At 41.8% G+C, this 21,430-nt stretch overlaps 1 protein-coding gene across 2 annotated transcripts in view; it reads right to left on the reverse strand.

Annotated features, from left to right (window-relative positions):
* Positions 1 to 21,430, reverse strand: part of MRPS5 (mitochondrial ribosomal protein S5) — a 67,392-nt gene that overhangs the window by 1,008 nt on the left and 44,954 nt on the right. For both annotated transcript variants that reach the window (XM_049818244.1, XM_049818245.1), the window contains exons 6-10: positions 19,670 to 19,760; positions 16,621 to 16,667; positions 15,890 to 15,947; positions 13,070 to 13,132; positions 1,044 to 1,180 (exon numbers count right to left, since the gene is read on the reverse strand). In XM_049818244.1, coding sequence (XP_049674201.1) covers positions 1,044 to 1,180; positions 13,070 to 13,132; positions 15,890 to 15,947; positions 16,621 to 16,667; positions 19,670 to 19,760 — 396 coding nt within the window. The remainder of the gene's footprint in view (positions 1 to 1,043; positions 1,181 to 13,069; positions 13,133 to 15,889; positions 15,948 to 16,620; positions 16,668 to 19,669; positions 19,761 to 21,430) is intronic.

The following is a 21,430-nucleotide window of genomic DNA, read 5'->3' on the forward strand; positions in this document are numbered from 1 at the left end:
ATATAATGATACAAATTTAACATTATTTTCAACTATACCTCTCTCCTTGCATACAACTTGTTTTGTTAACATTCAGATTTTACAGAATAAATGTCTACTGGGAACAGGAAATTTTTCCCATTCAGGGCAGTCAAGAAAATATATCAAGTGCACATCCCTCAAAGCAACAATCTATACAGCGGGCCCTTCTATTCTTCTATTCATTCTTTGGAAGACTTCTCAGACACAATGCACTGAAAATATGACAGACTTCCTCAAGTCTGATTAACCTCAGCTACTGATAAGCATCTCTAACTATCTCATTAGGCAAAGAGGATCATAATCCCCTCCCCTCCTGAGGCTGAACTGAAAAAGTTGGCTAGGACGGTGTGACAGATTTGACAAATATATCTTTGCACGGCTATATTGGGAAGGTAAGCAGCTAAATCCTGGCAGCTACCAAGACTCTACGACCAAATGAATTAACCAGGAATTTCCAAAGGACTGATTCGTCCTGAGGCTGGTGTTCAAAGAAAGTCAGATGAAATGCCGCATGTTCGATCTTTCCATCAACTACAGGCAGCTGGCTCAGACAGAGACATCTCCACTGTGAGCACTTTGAGTTAGAGGAAATGACACCACTTCCCTGACTTATTTCAGAGATCTTAATTATACTAGAGATAGAAGCAGCTGTGATGTTTGGTCCTCAGGCAATGAAAACTTAGAATGAAGACAAACAAGCAGCAGCAACCAAAGCTGGGCTACAACTTCCTCCGCCCATGATTTTTAAATGTCACCAAAAATACTACAAATGAAAGCCCAGAAATTCAGATGTCCCCTGGAGGCACTTGGCTGTGGAACAGGCAGAGTTACATACAGCTGTTTCTGACTGGACAACTTCATACAACTGCTGAGGAATTATTCACATGCTGATTTTTTTTGCTCTTTAGAAAATGACTTCATTTTAAGCCCAGAACATAAACTGTTTGACCACAAACTATTGCAATATCAATCCTGTTCTGTCCCCTGACCTAACGTACAGAACCACTGAGAGTGCAATCTACCTGTTGTGTCAAGCCTTTAAAGAGAGCTCTGGTAATATTAATCAAGTTTTTGGATCCAGAAACCTTCGCATACATGTCTTTAATGCCAATTAGTTTGCAGATGGTGATGATAGCTCGGTGGCAACGAAGACCATATCCTGGAGGGGGAAAAAAAAATAAAAAATTAGCATTATGTGATTATTTGTAAGCATACAACTTAGCTAAAGAAGAAGAGAGAACTAAGACCTCTTCTTAGTTATCTGTGTTACCTAGCATGTTGGAACATGTATCCTAAAAATGGCAAAACCATTCTGGGAAGACCATTCTTCCCAGTTTTTGCAGTAATGCTAACGTAAAGATCATGGGGGTTTTATACTAAATATCCCTTACTTAACATATTGCAAAACCAAACGAAAATGTCACCACCTATAAACTCAAACCATAAAAGCATAAAAAATGCAACCTGAGGATTTGTTTAATACCACAGGGTAGCATTCCTTATAAATACCATTGGCAGCTTTAGAATAATCTTACACAAACATACCCCACCACCCTGGGAACATTCACCAAACATAAGGCAATTTCTTTCTCCCACTCAGCAGAAAAATAACTCTAGTACTTCCCAAAAGTAAAAATATTAATAATTAAAAAAAAATAGCAGAGAAGCAAGGCAACAAGTTTACTTTAAACAGTATTAAAAGGAAGCTATTACAAGGGGAGAGGATCTAAATGTAACTGGATCCCAACCAAGACTGTCTCTTCCAAAAAGCAATACCTACATAGCTTCAAACCCACTTCCTTTGCAATTTCAGGTGACCAACCGCTGAATGACAGCTTCAGTAACTCCGACTTTAAAGACCTGGTTCACATACATGATGGAGGGATTTAAACTGGTCTCCTATGGTGAAGTTAATGCTCAAAACAACTGATACGCTCAAGCACTGCTGTCCTTTGGGCCTCCTTCCAGTAGGACCCTGCAGCAGAAGCGATGTCAGTGTCTCTCATTCCCAGGGAGATTGCTGCTGGATGAGAGGTCTATAGTGCCATCCTAAAGCCTGAGATTGTGCTCAAGACCTCTATCAGACACAGAGCAGGCAGAGAAATCGGGGAAGGAAGGAAAAGGGAAGCCCAAGCAAATCTGTGGGCAGTGATGCTCCAACAGAAAAGTCTGGTCAAAACAAAGAGCTGCTGGGAAAGAGGGCGAGTGTCCACTGGCACTCTTGCTGCTCACAGGCCTTTGGGTAGCCAAAATAAAACCTACCACGTTTTTATTTTATTCGGCTCTTGGTAAGCAAAGCTTTGAGCAGTTAAAGTGGGACTGAAGCTGCCTGCAAATTGAGGAAGGCATCATTGTGCCCACTTATACCAAATTTACACTTTGCAGTTGATATCCAGAATGTGAACCTGTTACTCGCCTCCTGACTCAGCAACAGCAATTCACCAGCTTCACAGTCTATGCAAAATATAACAGCCACTACCCATGAAAAAGTTAGGCTTTTCCCCTTCAGCTTACAAAAGCTAGCAGAATACTATGCACTACCAAGAGAGTAAGACAGCACAGATTATCAAGATGCAGAGACATCACTTCCTTTCTCCTGGCCCAGCAACTGGCATGAATTATGCTTTTTTATTACATTAGTGGTACAATGTGAAGGATGGGGAATGGAAATAAAGAAGGTAACAGACTCCCTGGAGCTAAAACTACACTGGAAAGACAGCAAAATACTCTCCATCTTTCCAGAAAAAACATTTATTTTAATAAAGCTTGAAGAACAAATGAGTGTTGCGACCCTCATCTGTTTTCAACTTACTGTTCAAAGCAGTAAGATAATCGAAAAAAGTTTCTGTGTGTCTGTGGAAACCACAGGACAAATTAGAAAAGCTTGTAACTGTAACAAGTTGAAATATGTAGGTGAGTGGGCAGGAGAGACAAACATATTTCAAAATCCACAAACACAACAGAGGTTTCCACGTCATCTGCATCCATCTCCACCATAGAGTGTTGTATTAGCTCCAATGCCTAATTGTAGTACATTATCATTAATTGCAAAGGGTTTCTTAGACTTGCCAGATTTTAATGGAGGAGTTATTTTTTGAGGAGTCTAATTTTGCTCCCTCATTCCCCAGAGAGATTTGTTTCATGTGGCCTAGCTCTATTAATCTTTAAAAATTGGTTTGTGATAGTTCTAATGTATCTTACTTAAAAGCTGAAAAGCCAGGTTATTGATTAGTCCACTCTGTGGAACAGTCTTGCTGCTGAGTAAGTGGGGGGGAGGAAATCTATTCCAGTGCTGTCATGTGTTATTGTGCCAATATGTCCCTTTTTCTTTTAACCTATAATCGGAGAAGAAACTATAACCATCCAAAGCCATTTGTTCTGCCATTCAAGAAAATACTGTTTTCTGTGCTAGAGGACAAAGTCAAGTTTTAGACACAATTACATGTGAATGACCTCTGAAAGGCTGTTAGTCAAAGTTTCATTTTCAGTGACTTAAAGCATTTAATTTCTAGCGTCTTTATTGTTGCTTTTCTCCCATCTTATCTCAGTCAGGTTTCTGCAGATTGTTAATATGTGAAACTCAGAAGCTAGCAAACTAGTCCATCAGTCACTGAACAAAATTTATTCCAAACACGAAAGCAAAGGATTCCAACTGCAAACTCCAGCTATGGAGAAAAAGTTGGGCTCAGACATTTTTAACTTGTCTGCGGCACACATGCTGCCTTACTCCAGTTTAATTCAGTGAGGCCTATATAAGAGAACAGGGTCATTTAAACGTAACAAATTTTTTCACACTGAAAAAGGTACAAAGGTAACCTTCCTATAAACTAACACAACCTGTTATGGGCAATCTATATTAGATTTTCTGGGTAGCCACTAACAAAAGTTTGAAAATACAACATTCACTTTAAAACCACACAAGGGGACTACTCTGAGTTCACATTCACATGTTCACATTGCATTACCTTTTTAACTTGGATTGTCACTGGTCTAGTATGTAATCCTGACTATATGATGAGGGTTTTCTCTACTTTGCAGGGATTAGGAATAAATTCAAGAAAGGAACATTTAAGTATAACAGCAACTTCAACTCTTCTGCTGAAACATTAGGCTTTGTTGCGATCATTTGTTGAGATAGCTGTCTGAGTCCTACGCACAGGAACTGGAAATAAACTGTCAGCTGTAATTATGCAAAGTGAGAGGCTTCAGCATACATAACTATACAGCTACAATGCCAGCAGCAAACAGAAGGAATCTTTTATACTTTAAGTGAAGACAGTCTACATATGCCATGGTCTAATGTGAAAACTATGAATAATTGTAATTTCCTGTACTTATTAGTTACAGCTACAGGGTATCAGTGCTGGGCTTCACAGCCACATAAGTGTATTTGACAAACTGTTCTACATTTCCCCTTATTAATTCACATTAGGAACTAATTTAAACTACTTAGAGATGTATCAATGTGGCTAGCAGTCTCATGACTACTGTAATTGTAAAGTCAAGTCAGAGATGAAGATTAAGAGCTGTCCACGCTCCAAAAGGTAGCATATTCTGGAGCACAGATGAGCAATACCCCCCCCAGTTTCCATCCAGCTGGCATGTGCTAAAACCAGAAGCGAACTGGAATGGTGGCAGACATGAAGTCCAGAGCCTGCCTCAAGTTAAATCTTGTTCTGTAGTATGTCTACAAGTCATTTATTTGTTCTAAAATTACAGCCAGCTCCCACTGCTGCTATGAATCCTTCCCTTAGAGTATTAACACAAAAGCCTGTCAGGGACTAAGGTAAAGTTAGCAAGAGCTTTATCTATACTATCCCTAAAAAAATCAATTTTGCGTAGACATATAATGTTATAGCTTGTTTTCAGGTCATGAGCCCATAATGAAGTCTCTCTCTCACACACACATACAATTAATCTACAGTTGTACACACTGACCTATCATTACACTTTTTAGAAGGCCAATGATGCCTGCTGTCTGGAGCATGTTGGACATAAGCACAATTTTTCCTCTGACATCATCAAACCTGTTTTAGGAGATGCACAATCTAGTTCTATCAGCTACAAAACTGGGAAAACATTCATTAAGTGGAAAAGTGTCCCCTGGTTTTTAGCAGATACTTGCATATATGTGAATGTGTTGTGTAACTAGAAAGGCTGGCAAGATACTCAGATAAGGCAAAGCACTGGCCCAAACTGGCAGCAACACGCTACCAAGGCTAAGGTGCTAATGTGATAGAACTGGACTTGTATTTTGACACAGTTTGGCATGATACTCTCACAAATAAACTAGGGAAATAAGAACCAGGCAAAATCATCATTAAAGTATGTATCCTCAATACCCACTGTCTGCTGTGAGGCCAAGAGCATGGTCCAGATAGGATCCTGCTGCGGACTTGCTGTGGCTTTAATACCTGCAAGTATCTTCACTGATGACTTGGATGGAGGAACAGAGACTGAAAAAAATGGGTTGAGGATACAATCTTGGGAGAGGCTGCAAGTGTACTGCAGGTCAGAAGGAGAAGTCAATGCAGGTCTGACAAACTGGAGACACAGTTTGAAACCAAAACACTTAAATTCAACAAAGACAGATGCAGAGTGCTTTGCTGAGGAGTCAAAAGCACAAGTACAAAATAGAGGAGACTGACTAAACAACAACAGAAAAAGTTTCTGGGGATTATAATGGACCACAATCCCCTGCCCAAGATCAACAGAATTATCCTGCTGCAGCATATTTGAAGCCTAGAACAAAATGCATGCTACGTAAGTTTTTCCAAGCATTATTAATCAATGTTGTTCGTATGTATTAAATGTTGATCAATGGTGTTAACAGTTTTAAGAGGTGTAGACGCAACCAGCAGCATGGACACAGGCACAGTCCAGTCGAATGGCAAGTGCAACCTCTGAGGAAGGTAAAGAATGGAAGCTAGTGACTTTTGGCACCAAGAGGAGGGCTCCAACTCCACCTAAAGGCTTGCCACTATGAAATAGGTCCACCACCCTCAAGGCTGAGGAGGAGCCAGATGTGCTTTCAAGCAAAGCATCTGGGACAACAGACCCTGAACAATGCAAGACCACTGGGAGGATGCAGTGACGGACAGTAATGGGCAACTCCCTGCGGCAGTGAAGGGGCACCCATTTGCTGACCTGACCTCTCATCCAGAGAAGTTTGCTGCTCGCCAGGGGCCTGGATCCCAGATATTGTGGAGAGACTGCTGAAGCTTGTCCAGCCCTCTGTTACCCCTTGCTGTTCTTCCACGAGGCCATCAGTGATGCTGCCAGGAGCAAGCTGGAGAGTATCAAAAGCGACTACAGAGCTATAGGGGTGACAGTCAGGAACACGGGGGCCCAGGCAGTGTTCTCCTCAACTCTGCCAAGAAAGGGAAAGGGTGTAAGAAGGAGGGCACTGATAAAGTCGGTCAACAACTGGTTGTGGAGGTGGTGTTGGCAAGAAGGTTTTGGGTTCTATGACAATGGGACCTTGTTTGAGGACCAGTGTGTGCTAGAGAGAGATGGGATGCACCTTGCAAAGTGAGGCAAAGGTATCTTTGCCAGTAGGATGGCTGACCTAGCAAGGACGGCTTTAAACTAGGAATGACAGGGGAGGGAGAGAGTTATCGGCAGCCTTCTGGCAGGGGTGACAGACAGGGTTGATAACAAAGGGTCTGGAGTGATGTGAACAAAAGGAAGAACAAAAATCATCAAAATAGGGCTTGAGTGGGGTCACCTCCAGCATTAGCATGTAAGCAAGGAAGTGTCTGCAAGGCCCTGTTATAGAAAAGTACTTTCGGGGAAATCAGCACACTAAGGTGCCTCTCTGAAGTGCCTGTATGGCAGCATGGAGCTTCCATGCAGCATGGGAATAAACATGAGGAATTAAGAGATGTGGGTGCAGTTGCACGTCTATGGTCTTGTTGAAATCACGGAGATGTGGTAGATGGCTAACATGAATGGAGTGCTACAGTGGAGGGATACCAGCTCTTTAGGAAGGACAGGTTGGGAAGACAAGGAGGTGGGGTTGCCCTTTATTTGATAAAATAGCTGGAATACCTGGAGATCTGCTCTGCTCTGGGGATGGATGATAAGCCAACTGAGAGCTTATGGGTAAGTATTAAAAAGCAGGCCAATATGGGTGACATTGTAGGGCATGCCTGTCTGCTGAAGGACACCCGATCAGGAAGAACAAGTAGATGAGGCCTCCTACAGACAGCTAGAATCACAGGCCCTGGTCTTCACAGAGGAATTCAACCACCCTGACAGATGCTGAAGAAACAACACAGAAGGGCATAAGCAATCCAGGAGATACCCGGAGTGCATTGATGACACCTCCTGGCTCAAGTGACAGAGAAGCCAAGAAGGAAAGGTGCTCTGCTGGAACTCATGCTCACAAACAAGGAGGGGCTTGTTAGGGATTTGAAGGTCGAAGGCAGAGCTGGCTGCAGTGACTATGAGATGGTGGCATTCAGGATCCTGTGAGGAGGGAGCAGGGCAAAAACCAAGACCACAATTCTGGACTTCATCCTCTTCAATGTTTTGTTTGGAGGAGTCCTGTGGACTAAGGGCCTGGAAGGAAGAGGAGCTCAAGAAAGCTGGTCATATTAAAGGATCACCTCTAAGCTCAGGAGCAGTCCACCCCAACAAGCAGGAAAAATGCCAGGACAGCTGCATGGATGAGCAAGATGCTCCTGGCAAAACATAAAAAGATAGAAGCAGTGACAGGTAGCCTGAGAAGAATACAGAGACGCTGTCTGAGCATGCAGAGATGCAGTTAGGAAAGCCAAAGCCCAACAGAATCTAGCAAGGGATGTCAAAGGTGACAAGAAGGCCTTCCATGAGTACCTAAGTGGCAAAAGGAAGACTAGGAAAAATGTGGTTTCGCTGCTGAATGGGGCAGGGGACCTGGCAACACAGGACATGGAAAAGGCTGACTATGGAGGACCCAGGGAACTACAGGCTAGTCAGCCTCACCTAGATCCTTGGGAAGCTGATGCAACAACTAATCCTAGAAACCCCTTCCAGGCACATGACGTACAAGGTGATCAGGAGTAGTCAGCATGGATTCACCAGGGGTAAGTCACACTTGACCAACCTTATAACCTTCTACGATGAAATGGAGAGCTATACATATTACCTGTCTTGACTTCAGTAAGGCTTTTGACACTGTCTCCTGTAAGGCCCTCACAGAGAAGCTAATGAAGTATGGGCTGGATAAGCAGACAGTGAGGTGGACGGAAAACTGGCTGAACAGCTGAGCTCAGAGGGTGGCAATCAGTGGCATGAACTCTAGAGGCCAGTAACTAGTGGTGTACCCCAGGGTCAATACTGGGCTCATTCGTGTTCAACATCTTCGTTAACGATCCGGATGGTGGGGCAGTGAACCCTCAGCAAGTTTGCTGATGATACAAAACTGGGAGGAGTGGCTGATGCACCAGAGGGTCAAGCTGCCATCCAGGGGGACCTTGACAGGTTGGAGAAAGAAACAGGCTGACAGGAACCTCATGAGGTTCAGCACGGGCAAAGTCCTGCACCCGGGGAGGAACCGCAGGCACCAACACATCCCGGGGGCTGAAGAGCTGGAAAGCAGCTTGGCAGAAAAGGACTCGGGGGATCCCGGTGGCCACCAAGTTGACCATAAGCCAGCAACGTGCCCTTGCAGCAAAAAAGGCCAACAGTGTCCTGGGCTGCGTTAGGAGGACTGTTGCCAGTGGGCTGAGGGAGGTGATCCTTCTTCCCCTCTACTCGGCACTGGTGAGACACACGTGGAGCAGAACTGTGTTCCGGGCTCCCCAGTACAGGAGAGATGTGGACATACTAGGGAGAGTCCAGCAAATGGCTATGAAGATGATTAAGGGACTAGAGCATTTCTCCTATCAGGAAAGGCTTAGAGAGATGGGGCTGTTTAGCGTGGAGAAGAGAAGGCTCAGGGGGTATCTTACCAATATACATAAATATCTGAAGAGAGGGTGCAAAGAGGACAGAGCCAGGCTCTTTTCAGTGGTGCCCAGCAACAGGACAAGAAGCAATGAGCACAAACTGAAACACAAGACGCGCCATCTGAACATCAGGAATCACTTTTTCACAGTGAGGGTGACCAAGCACTGGCGCAGGTTGCCCTCAGAGGCTGTGGAGTCTCTAGCCTTGGAGATGTTTAAAAGCTGTCTGGACATGGTCCTCAGCAGCTTGTTCTATGTGACTCTGCTTGAGCAGGACGTTGGACAAGACAACCCCCAGAGTTCCCTTGCAACCTCAACCATTCTGTGATATGCAGTTTTTACTGTGTAAGTTGAATGGAAGAACCTTACTGGGCAGGACAACAGCAGTATGTCAGCTACAAAAGGATCCCTCCTGGGAAAAAGAGAAGGTAGTGGAGACAGTTTGTTTCTCAAAACTGATAAAAAAAAAAAAGCAAATACATTAGGACAGTCTGGTGAGGCAAAATTAATCATAAGGTGACCCTGATTGTTCTTGCTTCTGAGGTTCATGAACGTAGCATGTCAGATGAGGTGGGAAGGTGTCTTACTCTTTGTTCCACTAACAAGAAAATAACAACATCTAACACCAACCTTCCTTTACCATTTAACCGTAACAGCATTATTTGTTTGTATGTGCAGGGTCAAACGTGTAGTTCAGTTATGCTTACTCCTGCTATGTGCATGTTTCTCATTCATTACATTGAAGACTAAACTGAAGTTTCTTTTAAGTGGTCATCTTAAAAATTATAGCCTAATTACCTAATTTACCACCTTGAGAGCTCCTTAAATGCAGAAAACCTACAGAAACACAAATGATAAGACAGTCTGGCTCCATACCTGTTAGCTTGTAAAGATTATTCTAAGCCCATGATATCACTTTACTGTCACACTGATTAAAAAACCCCCTCATCCCAGAATCAAAACATCATCTAATAAAGATGTGTTGAAGGTTCATAGCAATTTTAGATGCTTTCAAAATACATTAGTAACTTTGAACATTAATAATTATATTCTCATATTACCAATGTGACAGTGCAGAACAAGAATACCAGATACACAAAATAAAATAGTATGTCCAAAGTGTCAATGCTTCAGCTTAGTTAAAGTTTGTAGAAATTGATGAATTAAGTAGTTGAACATGACAGTGTTCTGACTGGAAAATTATCCCAAGTTTCTGACTTACTATAAGCTAATCATTAAATGCTCTTGCAGTTTAGATCTTCTCATAATGAAACTGAAGTGATTTACAAAGCACTAACCAAGTAAATGAATTAGCTTCCTATTTGTATATTAAAATTAGGGACCAATTACGAGTGCTTAGCAGCAAACTAAATCTGTTTTCTATGGAACAGCAGCTACCTTTATCTGTCCTGAAAGCAAAGTTAGGCTAAACAAGTCAAATCAAACCTTTGTACATAAAGCTCTAACTCAAAAGATTCATGCAAAGAAATGACCTCATACCATCATTGCAGGTTTTCAAAACAGAAAGACCCTAGAAGGTAAAATGGATCACACTGAAAACGGCAATGCATTAGAAATAAGCTAACCTTTAGCTCCCCAAACTACCTCATGTGTTAAAACTTTTTTAGGTTGCCATCCTGAATAACATGACAGCAGTTTACAAGGTCACTCTGGGTGTATCCCTGTCATTGTAAATGACTGTCAAAGCACATATTGCAACAGCTCTGAAAGTGAGGAAAGGGATAATGAAGCTAGCATTGTGTCTTCAAAAGGTCAGCATTCATGTGGAAGCTATTAGAGACAGCATACACACAACTGAGGGACAGCGTGTGCTGGGCTGTGTATCTCTTCGGCTAAAGCTGGGAGGGGAACACAGTCACGGCCCTCTGCCCACTTCCAGTCCGATGACAAAATCTGTGCTGTGTCTTGCTGGTGCAGAACTGTTGATACTAGACATGCCGAGTTGCCATACTTCACAACTATTGACAATGATTTAGTACCACTGTGGACTGAAAGTATTTTTAATTGCAAGTACTTACAATGGACTGGTAGCTGTAAGGTTGTGACGAACGAGAGTGACAAGAACATACAGAGACATAAACATGACCAACAAATGATAAGGGAGGCAGTGATGAGAACCAAACCTGGTCAGCCACACTAACTCATGAGAGCATGTGAGAGTGTGAGAACATTTATTCTAGTGAGGTTATCTGATTGGGGACCTTGTCAATTGGGAAACTAAGGGAAAAAGGGGAAACCAGAAACAAAATACAGAGACACAGACCTGACAAAACAAACAGAGAGACAATGACAAGAAACAAACATTGCCACTAATAGATGGGCTATTGAGAAACTACAAGTGCCCCCTCCAGGAAGATCAACCTGGACTTTGCAACTGCTAAGACTGTAAACCAGGGGAGACCTAGACTGGGAGGGGTGTGAGAATCAATAGTGCTTTACAAACCCACCACTGGCTGCAGCAGAACCACAGCTCACAGCCTCTCACTGTGGGGTGGTGGCTGCTGGGGGGACCGAGCATCTCTATCTTGCCCAATCCTGCTGTGTTTTCACTAGCAACCTTTAAGCTGGACTAGCTGGTGAGCAGGGAGGCCTCAGGTCTGGGCTGGGATATCGGATAGGCAGGGGGTCTGTGCTCATATACCCAGGGGGACTTCTGAATGCAGACTGCACGAGGGACAAGTGTGTGAGTGGATGCGTGTTGGCTAGCAAGCATTAAGCTGAACCAGCCGGTGAGTAGGGGACCTGTGAAACAGGTAAGAGGGCCCAGAATCTGGGCAAGGGTGCTGGGCACACAGAGGGGCCGTGCTCGTACTTGAGGGATCCGCAAACTTACTTGTGAACCTGGAGAGTGCTGTGTGTGCCTGCACTAGTGATCTACCTCTGCCAGCCGAAGAGGAGGAGGGGACTTGGCTGTCTGTGTTTATGTGCATGCGAGTCCTGTATGTAGGTGCTGTTGAAGGCAGCGTCTTGTCCGTGGCCAGCCGTGCCAGTGTCCGTGTGCCTGTGTGTCTCTGTGTCTCTGGCATGCATACGCAGCTCCACTACTGGTTCAATCTGCAAATGGGAAAGTGACAGCCGCATCCCTCAGCTCGGGCAGAGGCCCTAGGTCCCTGGGCTGGGCTCCAGTGGTGGGGCAGGAGGGTCCTGGGCTGAAGCGGCTGGAGGAGGCAGCTGTACATCTAACATCACTTAACAGACCTGTGAGCTGAGAGCTGCCAGGCATAGACTCACTACTACTCACATCTAACCTACAGGAGTCTAAAGAAGCATTTGCATGTACTACAACTGGGATCAAAGCGAAGAACAGCCTGCAAAAATGGAGAAATGAAAACACTGCTACTGCGTAACAAGCAGATGGTCTTTGTGCTGGTATGGTGCAGGACAACAAGCCAGGGTAGATAACCCCTCTAGTTTCCACCCTGGGAGCTCTTGATTTTAGGGAAAGTAAAGCACTAATGGTCTCGAGGAAGTAGCAGGCTGGGTGCTGCCCTGGCTCCAGCTCATCACCACAGGTAGTCTGAGGCAGCTGAGGGAGGACATCTGCCCACGCTATCCCAGTATGGACTTAGGAGGGACAGGCACACAGATGCGGCTTGCACTCTGATTCCCATTTGAAGCGCTCCCAGTGCTGCATACTAAACTACCTCTGAATCTTGTCTTGAGAACAGTGATTAAAAAAAATCACTAAAATATAACGGAAAGAGCCTATCAGTTCTCCAAAGCATGCATGGGGCGTATGGTGGGAAGGAAAACCTGCAGGGTTCTTCTAAAGGCCTCCAACATCTATGCTATTAGATTAGACTTTTCCACATCTAGGTAATTTAGAGCTGAAGGAACTACAGTTAGGAAGTACAAAAGAAAACCACAGATAGAGGTACCAGTGTAAGAGGGACAAACCCAGATTTACAGTAACAAAGCCATGTCATCAACAGTAGGCATTTCTAATGGAAAACAATTGATCATCTTCAACATTTAAAACATAGTAGACTAGCACCAAATGACCCGTCTCTGAAGTAAATAGACACTGCGCAAATTTAACTTCATACCAGCCAGTAATTAAGAAAACTTCAGAATTTCCAGGCAGCTTTAATTACCTTTGTTTTGTTTCTTCATGCGGATGGTTGTTCTTTTAAATTTCACTGTAATGTCGTGGAAAACTGGAGGGAGGAAAAAAAAAAAAAGGCATTACAGCTAAATTCTCCCTTCTAGAAAAGCTTTAGCTCAGCACATTTAAGGAGTACCTCTCTTTTTGAGAACTGTGAACGGAAGTTGGTTTTACTCTCCTCTGAGTTCTTTAAAGAGAAGGGTTAAGCTAGGTAAATTTCTGGAATAGATTAGGCATGTTTACACATCTGTGAATATTATGTTACCACTGTATATAAAACCAAGCTTCACTTGAAAAATATGAAGTGTCTGTATGCCTCCAATGATCCTCATTTAGCTTTGAAGTGAGCTCACGTCACACTTTAACCTTCTTCCTCATACTCGGGTCTTTCTAATAATTCAGCTTTTAACCTAACATTTCCCCATAGGCTTCAGCATTCTTGGATCTTCCATACAGAATATTTACCATTCCAGCCTTCCTGCTTCTCCCTGCTTCAAAAGGGACCCCAAACTCATATCGTCTGGTGGGTGGCTCTTATATACATCTGATTCAGTGGCTCAGTCTCTGCACAGTGGATTCTAGCACTGCAGTCAAGATGGCTCAGAGAAAACCTCTATGTTAAGTAGAATGGAAAGCATGGTCGAAACACCACCAGTTTTTAATCAAATCCCCAATCTGTTAGTGTGGAATAATAATGCTAAAGGAATAGATTCATGAGGGTAACTGCAGTTTTGTATTTGTAAGCTGAGTTTTACTATACTGAATATTTATCTATGCAATGACTTGGTTAAGTATTCATATACTCTGTAAGGTACTATCTTTCAAAATTTTTCTGAAAGATAACTGAATATTTGGGATACTGGTACCATGTCTGACATCAGAGAGGACTTGTATGGTATTAAATTGAAGTAACAAAAAGCTACCATAAAACATCAGACTGACTTCTGCAGCCCACGTTCTCCCTGGCTGCTGGGCTTTGTCAGCATACATGGATTGAGTCAACAGGGAATCATCTCTGACATACAAAGTGGAAAAGCACAGAGAAGTTCACTGTAGAGAAGAGATGTCCAGACAGTATGACTGCCTTAACTCAAATTGTGCCAGCAGAGACCTAATCTTGCTGCTACCCTCTTCACCCCCTCCCATTTTTAAAGAGCCTGAAATACTATGCATTAAGTATCCAGATTTTAAACATAGAATCATAGAATAGTTTGGGTGGGAACGACCTTTCAAGGTCATCTAGTCCAACACCCCTGCGACAGGCAGGGACATCTTCAACTAGATCAGGTTGCTCAGAGCCACGTCCAACCTGACCTTGAATGTCTACCACCACTCTGGGCAACCTGGGCCAGGGTTTCACCAATGTACTGGTTTATGTGGAGGGATTTTGGCAGCAGGGGAGGGGCTGCAGAGCCAGCTCCTGGGAGAAGCTGCTCGAAGCTCCCCCGTCTCCAAGCTGGACCTGCCGCTGGCCAAGGCCGAGCCCCTCAGCGATGATGGTAGCGTCTCTGGGAGAACAGATTTAAGAGGGGAAACCTGCAGTGGGTCGGAAGACTGGAATACGAGAGGAACCCCTCTGCGGATACCAAGGTCAGTGAAGGAGGAGGGGATGCCCTCACAGCCCGCGGGGAGGTGGCAGGCTGTCCCCCCCAGCCCGTGGAGGGGAGCGGGGGAGCAGATGCCCACCTGCAGCCCGGGGAGAGAGGAGCCCACGGCAGAGTAGGGGGATGGATGCCCCCCAAGATGGCCGGGACTCTGTGGGGAAGCCCGTGCTGGAGCAGGCTGTGCCTGAAGGACTGCAGCCCCTGGGAGGGACCCCACGGTGGAGCAGGGGCCGAGCGCGGAGTCCTCCTCCCCCTGAGGAGGAAGGAGCAGCAGAGACAAGGGGTGAGGAACCGACCCCAGCCCCCATTCCCCGTCTCCCTGCGCCGCTGGAGGGAGGAGGTGGAGAAAATTGGGAGTGGAGTTGAGCTGGGAAGGAAGGAGGGGTGAGGGGAAGGTGTTTCAAGATTGGGTTTACTTCTCATTGTCCTGTTTTGATTTGATTGGTAACAAATTAAATTAATTTTGGGTTTTTTTCCCCAAGTTGAGTCTGGTTTTTGCCCATGACCATAAGTGGTGAGCAATCCCTCCCTGTCCTTGTCTCGACTCACAAATGTTTCTTTATATTTTCTCCTTCTCATCCTACCGGGGGGGTGGTGAGGAGGGAGCAAGCGGCTTCGTGGTGCCTTGTTGCCGGCTGTGCTTAAACCACGACAACCACCGTCATCATAAAAAGTTTTATTCCTTATATCTAGACTGGATCTACCCTCTTTTAGTTTAAAACCAGTACCTCTTGTCCTATCACAACAGGACCCACTAAAAAGTCTGTCCCCATCTTTCATGGCAAAGGCAGGAGACTAGAAGGGAGATAAATCTTTCAATATTTTAACAACAACATCTCATATTATGTAATCTTAACTTTTCTTCATGGACATTCTACAACTGTTGATACAAACCTGAGTGAGTGAAAGTAAAGACTAAATCACATATTCATTCCAGGTAATGCTGATTTATTTTACAGAAGGATTGACAGACTATGTACTCTGACATTACTACCATCTAGCTAAAACAGCCTGGGGCTAGGATTTCATGCAGCATGCTGAAGAAACAAAATAATGCACAAAGAATAGTAATACAGTGCATCAGATCAGAAAGGTTTTAGTTAACATCTTTTTATGCTTTGTAACTAGTTGCAACCAGTTCTTTTTTGTATATTCAGTACTAATTGAAAGTTAAAGAAAGAGTCTAAAAAAGTCATAATACTTACCCGTGTGGTTCTGATACAGCTCTATCAAATGTAAGCAGCGTATTGCTTTATTCTTTGCCTAGGTAATAAAAGCAGAAAACATTTTTTCTTGAATTTTTCCTGCAAAGTATTTGAAATTTACCATTGCTCAGTTAACTAGACAGAAAAAAAGCACAAAAGAAAACTTAGGAAAACAGGTTTGCCACATCTAAACCATTTACTTCATGGAAATGAAAATGTTCTCTTTAAAGAACTGCCTTCTCCTAACAGTTTTAATATTTAAAAAGATTTCTCAATGTAGTAACAACTCTATCAAACTTTGTGTGTTTCAGCATTGATACTTTGATAGCTTAGTTGAGCATTACAACACAAACTAGATTAATGTAGACGGACAAGTAACATTTTGAAGTCTAAAGGAGCCTTAATAAGGTCTTTATGTATGTGTACGAGAAAAATTCCTACACATTAACTATATAAGCAGATTGTATGCTACATAGATATTGGAAACAATTGAGCAAGGCGGGGGTAGGTATAGGCCACAGAAGAGGGAGGAGAAAGAAAATAAAGTGTGCATTAACAGAATCTCATTGCAGGGCAACCTCATTATTTGTATCGAGATGGACAAATTACATACATGGACGTGCTTCTTTGCATAGAATTCAAAAGATACTGATTATTTAAAAAAAATGAAAAAGTTTAGGTATGAATTATTTGTGTTTGTCATCAAGCAACAAATAATTCAATCAACATACTTTCCGTAAAGCATTCATCCTGTCACCTGCTTTCCCCAATGCAAAACCTGCAAGACAGAAAAGAGTCATTTTATTACTGAGAAATACATGAGGCAGGACCTTCAGAAAGCAAAAGGGAAAAAATCCAGAACTTCACAACCAAGTTTAGTACCTGTTATTTCCACTCCATTGCAAAAATCATACTCAGAAAATGGTCCAGAGAAAACCCCAGAAACCATAGAAAGTAACAGTTTAGGAGTTATGAATATCTAACAATTGGATGCCAATTGCTTGTTGTCAAATGAAAACAAATAAGGCTTAAGTTATTTCTTTTGTGTATTTGTCCTAACTTGTTCCAAACAACTGAATAGTGGTGACTGCTTCACCCAAAAAAATCCAGTCTTCTGCTTACAAAGAAAGAGGGGAAGGAAGGAAAAAAAAAAATAAAGCTGATGCAGATATGTCAACTACATCTATACAAAGAGTAGCTCCAAGACCCTAGAAGCGAAGAAGGAGACTAGGTTTCTATTAGTGAAATAAAGAATATGAAAACCAGGTTTAACAGAATAGTGCATTTGCAAAAAATGCATGCCTGTAGAACAGAGCAAAACAGACTGCTACCTAATGCTCTCTGAACTCTCAGGCCTACTCCTATTTACCAGGTCAGTTGTGGTAGTGATGAAGAGATTTCACAGCAGTCTTGGAGCATTTGCAGTCAGCTCAGAGCGAGGCATCAACTGACTGAATGGAATGAATAAGAGGATGTGACAACTGTTTTTACAAACTCTGTAGTCCAACAACGTCAAGGTAGATTGAATTAAAATAATTTAACTTCAATCAGCAGATCTAGGTTTTTTGGTCCTTTGATGTTTGTTGTGTCAGCTGGGGCTGACACACAACATAAGCTCCCACATACATCCCATCATCAGAGATATCTATTCAGCTCATAATAAAAGGAGACTATTTATATCCAAAAGGTAGATGCTCTGCATATATACTGAAAGCAGGATTTTTACTAGAGTCATATAGCAATGCAAATGCAATTTCCTGTCCTGTCACTAATACAATACATGCTATATTCCTGCCTCCTGATAGAGGTAGGACTTCTCTATTATTTGGATTATATTATTTGGATTGTTTAATTCACAGCTATTCATTTTCTAATTTTTTAGCTGATTCTTCTTTTAATTCTGCACAGCTGTCTTATCTCTAAGTCCATTTGAGGTCTAACAGGAATTTTAATTTACACCAGTTTGTATCCAGAAGAGAATGCATGAAAACTATCTCCTTATGGAGAAAAACTTAGCACATTCAAGAGTACTTCTTAAATAAAACTTATCCTGCAACAAAAAAAGTCTTTAACTCCTGGTATTTGAAAACTGAGTGAAAGATAAACACTATTTCCTCAATAACGGAACTGGAAACATGCAAGAAGCTCACTGCTGTACCGGGTGGCTGCACAGTTCCTTTATGCTGGGATACAGAGCTAGTTAATCCAAGTTAGATGCTGCACTGAGATGGTTTGATTGCTTCTAGAGATAGGTTGGTCATCACTATCCTGTAACTGTGCTTAGAGTTCCGTTACAAGGAAATCACAGCTGAACGGATTGCCTCTGACCAGTATTCTTTCTCCAGTCTCTGCTGAGAAAGAAAAGGAAAAAGGTCTCTTTTCACAGCTCGTATCGTAAGATCCTTCATGATCTTATGCTAGTTTTATTTGTCCTATTTACTTTATGCCACAGACAGCATTTCTATGGTTAAACTTCAAATTGTTTGCTGAAGAGAACATTATAAAAAGTCCTAATGGAGAAAGCCTATAAATGGGTCGAGCCGCAGATCACTGAAGTTACTATGAGACTAGACTCAAAGGGCCCCCAAGTATTCTATTTTTCCCTAAAAGTGTAAATATAGTATTTGTAGGAAGCCCATAAAGTGGATTTTTTTTTATGATTAACTTCAATAGAATAAGAAAGCTTCCTAAAGAGGCTGAATCAGAAGGAAATTTAGGGTCTTCTGATTTGACAGATTCATAAAGAATTTCTGAATCAAGATGCTTGCTGAGACTACCAGTAAACAAGCCCTTTTTAACTAAAAGCAGTAATACTACCAATGGACTAACCTGAGACTTACAGAGAGAAAAAAAAAAAGAATCAGCCAGATTTATACTAATTCTACCTAGAAATACTAACACTAGCTAGACAATAACCCAGGAAAACACACAACCAGTCATGCTGCCCTTTGCTGCAAAGTGGTCACTGCTGTTAGAGCAACTGAAAATAAAACCCCAAGAATGCCAACAACATGAAAGTGATTTTCAAAACCAGAAAGACAAATCCACATCTACTGACTCCTAGTTCCTTATGACTCTATCTGCTCTACTAACCATGGAGGCCCAGATTCGTTTTAGTCAATCACAGGCACCTCTGTGAAGAGCAAACTCAGCTGAGTTTTATTCCACCAGCAGCACAAGGGGATGACCGGTTCCTGGGGCATGTCAGCCCACCTGCAATTCCAGGCACCTTTTGCAAGTGCCTGATGCTTTTCTTTGTCTTGAGAGTAAACAGCTACACTCTGCAGCTAGGTGTCTAAAGCTAGGTGAAACAAATGCAGATATATGTGGCTGAATACTTTCAGGCTTTGGGGTTTTTTAAACATAAACAGTATCTACAATAAAAACAAACAGTGTGTACAGGAAAGCATAGATCATCCCTTCTCGTAGGATCTACCACTGGTTAGTTCTATCACTCTAGAATTAAATAAAAAATGTTTTAACCACTGGATAATATATGCTCCAAACCTAATCACATGTTACTACTTTTCCCAATTTCTTTTTTTATACAAAACAAAGTGTCCAAACAAATACATACATAATTTGATTATAAAGCTTACTTTTAAACTCAAAATTCTTACAGGTATTTCAATATTGCCCAGTGGAAAAAAGGATAAGTTTCCTTTCTTTCTTTTTTTTTTTTTTAAGTATAAAAAGCCCCTTTAAATCACCATGCCCCTTGAAGACCTGTTAAAAACAATGATTAATTTGGCATCTTTTACATACAGTAAATGAACATACCTGCAGCCCCTTTACCATTTCCAATAGCCACTAAGGCACGCATTGATTTTTTTCTGCCTTCCTTTGCATTCATAGTAAACACATTTTTCAGCTGGAGGAAAAAAAAACACAAAGCATCTTGTTATGGCACAGTCCAACTGGGTTTTTTGGTTTTGGTTTTTTTTAAAGAGTGTCAGTTTACCAAAAAGGAATGAGAGATCTGTGCTGAAACCTTAGAAGATACACTCTTTGTCAATGGGTATCGTCTGCAGTGGTACACTGGCTTCAAGGCATTAAATACACAAAGGCTGTTAAAAATCTATACTCAGACACAGAAGAAGTTGCCTCAGTAGAGTTTCATTAAAATATCCCTTCTGTTGTGTTTAGCTGCACAACAGATAATGCTCTAATGATGCTAGCTTCATGTGCATTTTCAATCGTGATGAAAAGACATGGAAAAAAATTGAAAGTGACATTAATATCTCACTGCCCCCCTCACATTTTAACATATTTTAGAAGCACTTTTAGGAATTGCTGAAGGCATGTTGTTGCTTTACATGGGTTAAAACTTACGATTTAAATCTACTTGCAGACTGCAGAAGGCAGTCTCATTACCGAGATGACAGCTGCTAAAAAGATGACTTCATTTAAGAGAGAGGAATAAAAAAAAGCAATTTCATTCCTGGAACTATAAATGTTTACAGAAACTCTGCAAGAAATTCAAGCAGACCAGCAAGAAAGCTATTTAGTTTGGAGTGGGAGGACACAACAACAACTGGTTAGACAGGTGGACCTATGGTTAGCATTCTGGAAATATAAATTTGCTTCTGCCTCTGCTACAGACTCCTCTATGTGACTATAGGCAAGTCACTGCTTTATAGCCTCCCACCTTAAATGGTCTAATATATAATCTGAGATCCTTTGTCCAAAAATATATGTTTATTTAAATATAGACATATATTTTTATATAGTTTATATACTGTATATAATACATAAGCTATATATAAAGCATAAAAATATAATACAATATATGGTATATATACACATATAAAAGAACATAACGGATATTTCTTGACTGTGTTAATATCTGTGTCTCAGAATTACCAGTCAAAAGATACAATTTACTTCATGATTCATTGCTCCCCTTCCTCCCAAATGCAGCAGGGTCTACTTTCTTGAAGCCTCAATATTATTTCCGTAAATTATAACAACAGTTAAATTAAACACACATTGTTAATACATGAATTAAGCAGTGCTCCCCCCTTTTCTTCCCTATATGTAATTCTGCAGTTAGCTAGTCTGGTTGTAGTGTTACACATCTAAAAGTAGATAATTATAAAATACTTGCTCATGGCTTAAATGTTCTTACTGAAATTCACACACCAAAAAAAAAGGTGGCAAACCCCTCAAAATTCTACTGACATCACTAGGTACAGATTAGGAATGAGTGCTTCTAAAAAATTCCACCTTGCTTTCATTAAATAAAGATGCTGTTAAATTCAAGATACACATATATTCTAGAGAGCACTTTGAAGAAATATTGGCTTTGCTAATTGCTTATTCCAAGCTATTTTTCTTTCTGCAATCTTACTGCTTACAAGAACAAGCTAAAAAACCAAGCCCCCTAAGATGAAAGTGCCTTTGGAAATAGGCTATTTACAGAAAATGCAAAATAATGATGAAAGAGAGTGAAGTAGAGTGATCTCTCCAGGAGCATCAAGAGCATACTATTCTTGATCTGCACATACTTTTGTCTTTCATTGCAAATCTGAATAATTACTT

The sequence above is a fragment of the Accipiter gentilis genome, chromosome 15 (genome assembly GCF_929443795.1).
Source record: "Accipiter gentilis chromosome 15, bAccGen1.1, whole genome shotgun sequence".
Classification (NCBI taxonomy): Eukaryota; Metazoa; Chordata; class Aves; order Accipitriformes; family Accipitridae; genus Astur; species Astur gentilis.